At 37.5% G+C, this 9,677-nt stretch overlaps 1 protein-coding gene across 1 annotated transcript; it reads left to right on the forward strand.

Annotated features, from left to right (window-relative positions):
- The first annotated feature begins 5,273 nt into the window (after positions 1–5,273).
- On the forward strand, positions 5,274–9,442 carry prdm12b (PR domain containing 12b). The gene is made up of 5 exons (XM_027145718.2): positions 5,274–5,817; positions 7,229–7,419; positions 7,508–7,663; positions 7,891–8,005; positions 8,271–9,442. Exons 1-5 carry the CDS (start codon positions 5,598–5,600, stop codon positions 8,693–8,695), a joined length of 1,107 nt encoding a protein of 368 aa, XP_027001519.2. The 5' UTR covers positions 5,274–5,597; the 3' UTR covers positions 8,696–9,442.
- Positions 9,443–9,677: the final 235 nt, after the last annotated feature.

Genomic DNA, 9,677 nt, shown 5'->3' on the forward strand with positions numbered 1-9,677 from the left:
GTAAATCCTTTTATCCACAGACCTGCATGATTCCTCCTGAATGACTGCTCCTACTACTACTACTTCCTTTATATGGAACATTCAGCACTTGCGATTCATGTTTTGCTGCTATGGATGATTGATACACCAAAAATCTGCACTTTCTGCACAATCTGCACAAAATTGATACACCAAAAATCTGCACTACCCAAAGACCAATTATATCTAAGACAAACCTCTTGATTTTGTGGACAATCTCAAATGAATACTGTAGGTTTGTATCTTACAAGAACTTCTGCTTTAACCATAAATCTCACCTGTGCTCATTCCAAGACTTTTAGTAACAATATTCATAGTACAACACCTTGTTTGCTGTTCTACAGTTTAGTATAATGATATAATGACCCCACTATCTGGTGTGACCTTGAAGTGCATGGGTTCCTATTTCATTCATGTTCATTCAACTTTACTTCATCATGTTGTAACAGGGAGTTTTTCTTTGACACAGTTGCCTCTGGCTTGCTTTGAGTTAAATAAATACAATATACTTCATTTAAACTAATACATTTTACTTAACTTTTATTAAGAACTCTTAAATTTAGCCTAATAATTTAACTTTACAATTTATATTCTTTAGTGTTAAGTATGCTACCTGTTTTAAAGTGCTTAGTGCATGTGACTTTTTTTCTGAAACTGTAGCTTTTCCTAGTTTGTGGTTCAAATTCTGTTAAACATTCATTAATGCTTCGATGCTTTAGACTTTAGTCATAGTTAATGTGTGCAATACAGACACCTTTCCTCTATAACAAATATCTCCAGATTTATTACACTATATTATTTAGAATTTAATGTTTAAATTGCATCTCAGTCATAATGGTTGTATTGTGTGGTACTGAAGATGGCCACAGATATGAACATCAAACTGCGACTTTTATGTAAAAAGAATGGTGACATATGTGATATTCAAACAAAATGCCACATTTTCCCTTTTAATATGTCATGGTGATTTGCTAAATCCATGCAATTTGAGAATTGTTGTGTTCACCCACTGAGCAAGTCTGTCTCTGTCTCCCTTGGACTCTCTCCCTTGTCAGCAGCTGTTTCCAAATCCAACTCTGTTCAGGAATAAATAAATCCAAATCCAACTCTGTTCAGGAATAAATATATAACATTGATAAAATTAATATTGTTTAATATTAAAATAAATCTTATCTTTTCAGATTTGTATGCCATGTTATGACCAATGTAAAGATATACATTTTGTGTATGTGTGCTTGCAGTATAATGTGAAAATTACTATTAATGTTTGCTTTGAATATTTGAATACAGCACAGAAAGAGTAAAATTATTATAGCTAAAGTAACAGAAGGCTTTATTGCATACGCTGCACCAGGGCTGAGTCTATTCATTGCTTTGAAATATTTCTGCGTGTTGATGAAGTGGAAGTTTATTTTTCCCCAGTTTGTTCGGGTATATTTAATATGGCATTAAATAGCAAAAGGCTATAAATAAACTTTTAATATTCTCTGCGCAGTTTTATGAAGAACCTTGATAAGTTCAACAGTTCCAGTAAGTTTCATTTGGGAGATTTGTTATGGGAATAATGGAAATAAGGCTTAAAAAATAAAGAGATGTCAAAAATAAAATAGTGACAAGAAAATAAATGATAGCAGGATTTGTAATTTATATGAGCTAAGGGTTCAGGATCAGTCACTGTGTTTAGACATTAGTCGTTTACACCGCGTAATGTTGTATTATAACGTATTTGCACGCCATGTATTTTATTACCAATATATTTATTAAGAAATATTGACGCTTTTCGATTCTTCTTCTGCTTCTTTCACTGTACTGTATGTTAACTGCAGGGAATCTTTAAATGTCGCACGTCTCTGTGCGCCATGCTTCGCTTAAGTGCCTCTGTACATGGAGATTAATCGGTTCACATTAAAGCAGTAAGTACATTGCAGTAAATGTCTCTAGAGTTTAATTGGTTGTGCTGAATGTACAGGATGTGACAACAAAACCAGAATTCGCTAACAGATTGATAACATAAAATACAGCGGATTTCTGTATTCATTTAGTATTCTTAAATGTTCAATATACAAATTTCGTTTGCAAAATATTGTTCCAACGAAAAAGCAATATACTCAAGCGTGTAAATGCCTGTAATAATGAAAGTAATTAAACACTCCGGTCAAACGCAGACGCTACGGGTTCATTTGATGTGTGCACGTGCTGCTGCACGGTCCCTTCGTGAATAAACGCTCAGCGCATCGGGTTTACTGTTAGAAAAAATACACCTCGAGTGATGAATATGCATTAATAGTCGCGTGATGGTACTGGTCGTCGTTGTTAGTCCACCATTTGGGTGCGTTCCCAAGAGCGCGCGAATGGAGACTTCGTGCTTTCTGTTTGTCCTCCACTTTCTGTTTTATTCGGGGTCTCCGGCTCAGCTGGTCTAAGTGGCCCAGACCTGAAGAAACCTCTATTTTGTTTTGCTGTGTCTCCTCTCTCTTTCAAATAATCAGCTGTGTGCCAAAAGTGTCCCCCCTTGTTTTTGCGCGTGCCAGTCACCTGCCGTCCGCCTCGGTCTTTTCCCCGCTTTTCTCTAAGGCTTCTAAGAAGAAGAAAAAGCTCGCCTTTCTCTCTTTAATTCTTTTGACTTTCCGCGGTCTGGATCCCAAGTGAGATTCAGATTGGGTACGTATTGAACCCCCCCACCATTGTCTTTCAAGGGCTGTACTACGCTAATTAAATTTTATATCCAACCATATAAAACCCACCTCTTCTCCATGCTCCCAATTCAGTTTTGCAGGCAGACTCTTCTATTTTTCTTAGTCTGAAAAAAATCCAGTGTTCATTGAGTCAGATCAGTTGAAAAACATTTGCAAATCTCTATTATTCCGGGATTTTTGTCCCCTTTCTTTTGTGATAAAAGCAGCCCGAAACAGCTTGCTGCTTTGTGCAAACTGAAGCGCTCCTGGAAGCGCTAAGGCCATGAATGCTAAGTGCATTACGCGCAAGGAGAACGTCTCTTTATCCCGCTATTATTAGGCTTACATTTATCTACGATATCATTTGCATCTAATTTTTCAAATTAAATACTAATTGAAGTCTTTTAAGCGCGATTCTTAAGAAGTCTTTCTCTCCGATTTTCCTTATCAGAAACTTTTTTTCACCAGTTCCGTTTAAGACTTCATCTGTTCTTTAGCACAATTTTACTTTACTACGTACAACTATGAATAATTGCTGTTTTATTTTCCCCAAAGATGTGCTTTTTTAATCTCATTTTAAGTGTTACTGCTACTGTATTATATGCGTATAACCATAGAATAATCAATCTCTGTAGCTATATTCTTATTCTTATCTCCGTAGCCAAAGTATTTGAATAATTAGAAATAATATTATAAGAATTATATATGTAATGCCAGGATTGCAGTAAATCTTTGTAATGATTTTTAGAAGCATCGGGAAAGGTTCGGTCTCTATGTGAAGAGTTTGGATTTTTCGAAACTATTTTATTTAGAATTTAAATGCGTCTTTTACGCATTTGTGTGAAAACTATTCATAAGCGCCATGAACATTGGTTTATAAATGCTTAATATGCACACAACCGTAAATGTATTATTCTAATGCAGTTTTCATTCTTTTGCGATTTCAGATTTTTTTTTTTAAATCTAAATTTGTAATATATTAGCTACCTTCAGGTAGTATTTTATTTTCAAGAACAAGCTCTTAAATCTTCACATTTATTACGAAACCAATAACTACAATTTCAATAAATATAAATCAATCTAAGTGTGTGCAAATCCTGTTCACCGAGGAGGGGCACATGTCTAATAAGGGGAGAAACCTGGAGGGGGGTTATGGTCCCTAAAAAGCAGCTGTTGAGTCCTAATCTATTTTCATGCCCTGCCACTCACCTACTGTCTCCCTCTCTGTCTTGCGCTTAGGTTCAAACCCGCATCGCGCTCGAGCGCATGTTCCGTTTCACCCTCTCCTCTATCCCAGACCCCAACCTTGAACAGATTTTTTTTCGGCCCTTCCCCTTGTAGTCCTCCCAAAGGAGAAAAAAAACACGAATGCACGGATGTCAAATCACCCTCAAAGAACACCGTGAAAGATTGATTTTTGCGGCCGACATTACATCGGTGAGATTTGAATGGGAAACCCTGCAAGCCTGGGGACGGAATAAAGATGTCCTCTCTGTTGGAAAAAGGGGGGAAACTGCCCATTTAAGCTCAGTCCATCAACCTTGAAAAAGAGAAGGGAGAAAGACGTCGAGCTATTCAAAGAAAAGCCCATATTCCCCTCTTACAATACCTAAAGACGTTAAATTAATATCCATGAATATTAAATCACTCTGGCCTGAAAAAGAACGAAATAAAAGACTTGACCCAAGCGGCTTTACATATTATTGAGCTTAAGAACGTCATTAAAATCTATTCAACTGGAATATATGCTTTTAATTTCGGTATGTTTATTAGATGCTGGAAACAACATTTAGTAGTTATATGGATATGCTTTTCTTTTTTTTATTTTATAAGTCTGCGTGTTGTTCTAACGGTTGTCTTAAATGTGTAAAAAAAAAACGTTTACGTTTTTTAGTAAATTGCAGTAAAATGAAAAATAAATATAAAGACACGTTAAACTGCTATCTTCGTTAATAAAGGTTTTCAGAGATTAACATTTTTAAAGATTATTAAGAAACTTTTTTCTACAATTTTATTACTTTGCCGATATATTTCCCCTGACAGTAATAACTGCTGTAAATGTAGCCTACTGCATTGCAGACAAATAAATAAACTCGACTGTCAGATTGCATAACCTCTAACTTTTTTTAGACGTTTCTGCCAATATTTAAGTAGTATCATTTTTCTGTTAATCCATCCATCGTTCCAGCCCGTTTTTATGCAGAGACTTCATGTTGTGTGTCTGGTGTGCTTAGCTTTTTTCCTGCCAGGAGCACCAGCGTGGGACATTTTCACAAGTGTGACAGAGAGGTTGCTTCTTTTAGTAAAAACGAGCTTGTTGAATGTTGAACACAAACACACACGCGCACACACACACACACACACACACACACACACGCACACACACACACACACACACACACACACACACACACGCACCCGCGCGGACCCACCTGATGGCCACTCAAACGCGCGCGCGCACGCACGCACACACACACACACACACACACACACACACACACACACACACGCACACATATACACACACACATACACACAGAGAGAGCACACACACACACACGCACCCGCGCGGACCCACCTGATGGCCACTCAATAAATAGCGTGCGTTTCCCCCATGCTAGAACAAGTCTACAGACACACAGCACACAAGGGGTGGGTCATTAATAACTAATTACCCCAGGTCAGACCCTCACGCGTATATAAAGCCCACCGGGAGCCTGCAGAAGAGAAACATTTTCGCACAGCGAACCACGAAGGCTGATCGAGTTTAGATTGAGATTTTTTTTAAATATATATAGGTGCATTATTTACTTTATTTTATTTACTAAAAAACTATCTTCTTGTATAACAGATTTATTTCTAGATAAGGGACATATCTGTTAAATTATAGTGAGATCAGAAATAATGGGTTCCGTGTTGCCCGCTGAAGCGTTGGCCCTGAAAGCTGGATTTAAGCCGCACACACTGGCTTTGTCAGACATCATCACCTCAGACATCCTGCACAGTTTCCTGTACGGTCGCTGGAGAAACGCGCTCGGTGAGCATCTGTTCGAGGAGAAGAGTAGCGCCGCGGGACCCAAGACGGCCTTTACTGCGGAGGTGCTGGCGCAGTCCTTCTCCGGCGGTGAGTGCACCAATAAGTGCTTGTAACTCAGTCAGCTAACAGTTTTCCTCGTCGTTTGTTTTCATACAATATACGAATACATTTTGTCATAATAGTTTTTGTCACAAAAATTAGTTTTATTACTACAAATTCTAGCGTCCTAAAATGTTATTTAGAGTGATGATGTGTCTTTCTACAAAACTTTTTAGTGTGTTGTTTTTAACAATTAAAAAATTGCTAGTGATTAATTTGGTCTTCTATAAAATGTTTGAGAATCAGACACTAAAAAGTTTCTTTAAAAAACCCATGATGTTAAACTATATTATTAAGTCCCCAGCTCAAAATCTATTTATGAATGTAAACAAACGAAATTAAGCAAACACCTTACTAACATTATGTATTAGATTGATCTTAATACATAATGTCCTCGCTACTTATTGTGAGTTCAGAGCTTCCTAAGTCTAATACGATAATACGCGCTGAATGAAATACTTAAAGACTTTTAAATTCATGTGGTCAAAGTTGCGCTAGACCTAAAGGAACAAATCTCAAAGTCAAAGAATAGCTCCGTTTTTCAGTATAGACTTCATTCCTCAGCCCATTGACGGAATTCTCTCTCTCTCTCTCTCTCTCTCTCTCTCTCTCTCTCTCTCTCTCTCTCTCTCTCTCTCTCTCTCTCTCTCTACACGCATCCTACAGCCTTCTAAAGTTCGCCGTGGCGACATTATTACAGCGTGAAGTTCTGATTTCATCACCGTTCACACCATGTCAGCTGTCTAATCTCTTTTCTATTTGACATTTTAAAAGCCCTCGTTTTCAGTGCAGATTTATTACTGAAACGTCCTTTAATGGATAACGAGTATGAAATGAGGCATTTCTTTCAAAGCGTGTGGAGTTGTTCATTCAAATTCCCATTGAAAGCATAACAAATCACCCTTTTCATCGTTTTAAAGAGGTATTTCACATTCATTTAGGACCGGCTTCTTTATGCTATGGCGGGATGTTGGAGCAAACCGTGCAGAATTCTTTAGACACTTATTTTGCTGGAACATATTAATTGAAAGTATTTTTCAATAGAATAATAAGTAGGCACAAGCTGTGGATGAATGAATGCAATATTTGTGTGTTGTATAGATATATTTTATTATTAATTTCTGGAATTTTATTTTGTTTTTATCTACTCTTTTTTTCCAAATCTGTATTCTCGACATATTTTGCAGAATCTTTTTTAGTTTAAATAAAGGTTGTAAATTCTCCTAAGCTATTATCTTTAATATATTCTCTGTATTCAATACAAAATTTGATGAATGGAAACTATGACTGTAAAAATGTCTGATAGAAAACCAGAGCAATTGGCTTTTTAGATACAGATATTTATGTTCTTAGATTTAAATGACTATTCAAACGTTATAGATTATATCTATATTTTCAGAGGTACAAAAGCTGTCAAGCCTTGTGTTGCCCAGTGAGGTGATTATTGCACAGAGCTCCATCCCTGGTGAAGGTCTTGGCATCTTCTCTAAGACATGGATCAAGGCAGGCACTGAGATGGGACCCTTCACTGGCAGGGTCATTGCACCTGAACATGTAGACCTCTTTAAAAACAACAACCTTATGTGGGAGGTAAGTTCTACATGAGTCTGCAGGCTATCAGTGAACAGGGGTTATGAATTGTAGACTGACTGTTTAATTTGTTCACGTTTGTTCTCAGGTTTTCAATGAGGATGGGACAGTGCGCTACTTCATTGATGCCAGTCAAGAGGACCATCGCAGCTGGATGACCTACATCAAATGTGCTCGAAACGAGCAAGAACAGAACCTAGAGGTGGTGCAGATTGGAAGCAGCATATTTTACAAAGCAGTAGAGGTAAATAAATAAATAAATAAATAAATAAATAAATAAATAAATAAATGAAAAGAAAAATAAGAAAAAATATGTTGGCACAATAAGTTTTAAAAGCGGTTATATATTAAATAAATTAAAGTTTGAATTATAGCTAATATCTGCTTTTCAGTAAAATTAAGTTATAATTTTTGAAAGTACATTTCATTTCTGCATAACTGATAGATAATTCCGGATTTTGCTCTGTATAGACAATACCACCAGATCAGGAACTGCTGGTATGGTATGGAAATTCCCACAACACATTTCTGGGTATTCCTGGGGTTCCTGGCATGGACGAGGAACACCAGAAGAAGCATAAAAATGGTAAGATGATTCATGATTTCATTAAGGCTATTCCTGTATGCTACAGAGTTAAAATTAAGATGTTTCTTATAGTGAATAAACCAACATGTTTGAAGCAAATTTTTCGCGTCATTAACTCTGTGATTTGTGAGAAATCCATCACACAATTTTTGTCGCTCATACATATTTTTAGATAATTGTGACACCATGGGTGTAACAGATTCCGTGATAATTCTTACTGTGTAAATTGTTACTGACATATGTTCGCCTTCCCATTTTCTTCCAGAAGATTTCCACGTGTGTGACACCTCGTCGTCCAGCACGTCCCTGGGCACGGTGGGTCGCATGCGCTGCGTGATCTGCCACCGCGGCTTCAATTCACGCAGCAATCTGCGCTCACACATGCGCATCCACACACTCGACAAGCCTTTCGTCTGTCGCTTCTGCAACCGTCGGTTCAGTCAGTCATCCACGCTGCGCAACCACGTGCGCCTGCACACCGGCGAGCGCCCCTACAAGTGCCACGTGTGCCAGAGTGCCTACTCACAGCTGGCAGGCCTGCGTGCGCATCAGAAAAGCGCAAGGCACCGTCCTCCAAGTTCTGGGTCGGTGGTGGGGCTGCAGACCCCGTCACCTCCTCCTCCTCCTCAGATCGCAGCGGTGCCTCACCCGGCCTCGTTGGTGCACCACATACCCACCATGGTGCTATGATCTGAAGTGAAGTGTTACTCTGTTTTCAGACTTTACAGCCTCATAGAGCTAATAACGCTCCCTGAAGTTGCGCATCCTCTTAGTGGATGCTGTTCATGCTCTTGGCTGTGTGTTGGAGAGTCGATACACGGGTCTGAGCAGCTCAAGTTGTGACAGTACTGACATGTGAGACAGAGTGTGGGTTTTGTACGCTTATTGTGTTGAATTTTCAAAGGCAAAACTAGCAGAAACTACTGAGTAGAAGCCTAAAGTCAACTGATATCTGTTATATGGATCTGCTCCTCCAAGAGTGAGCAATGTCAATGAGGTGGTCAGTCAAAATCTATCAATTCTTGCATGCAAAATTGTTACAGTGTAAAAAGGAGTGCCAGCATGTAAAAATGCACTACTATAATTAGGTGACAGAAAATAGCCACAAGATTTTTTGGTATCAAACTTCAAAGAATGCACATAAAGAGGTTGCATTCAGTGAATAAATATAAGGACGGTCTGTAATAAAGAGATTTTTAAACCTCGCTAGCTCCACCTACTGACCTGCATGTCACCTCTATCGACTAAAATTCAGGAGCACAAAAATTGTAAAATATCTGTGTAAGGTTTGTAAAGTAATGTGAATATAATTTTAAAATCTACTACTTCTACAATTTACTGAACAGTCACTTTATTTGTGTATGTATGTAAAACCTAAAAAAGAATAACTGGCTATATTATATTATGTACTATTGTTTTCTGAAATAAACTCTTTGAATATCCACATTGTATGCTAATAAATGATTACATAATCACTTTTAGAACAATGTTTATTTCTGCCTTTTGCTTTGGTGTCATTAATAATAATCCATGCTGGCTTACCTATTTATTATAACATTAATGTTTAGTTACATTTTAAATAAAAATAATAATAAAGACACCTAAAAGATGCAAAGGGTCAAATAAATGTATGAATTCCACATAGAAAATTGCATAACTTTAACAATAAATA

The sequence above is a fragment of the Tachysurus fulvidraco genome, chromosome 9 (genome assembly GCF_022655615.1).
Source record: "Tachysurus fulvidraco isolate hzauxx_2018 chromosome 9, HZAU_PFXX_2.0, whole genome shotgun sequence".
Taxonomy (NCBI): Eukaryota; Metazoa; Chordata; class Actinopteri; order Siluriformes; family Bagridae; genus Tachysurus; species Tachysurus fulvidraco.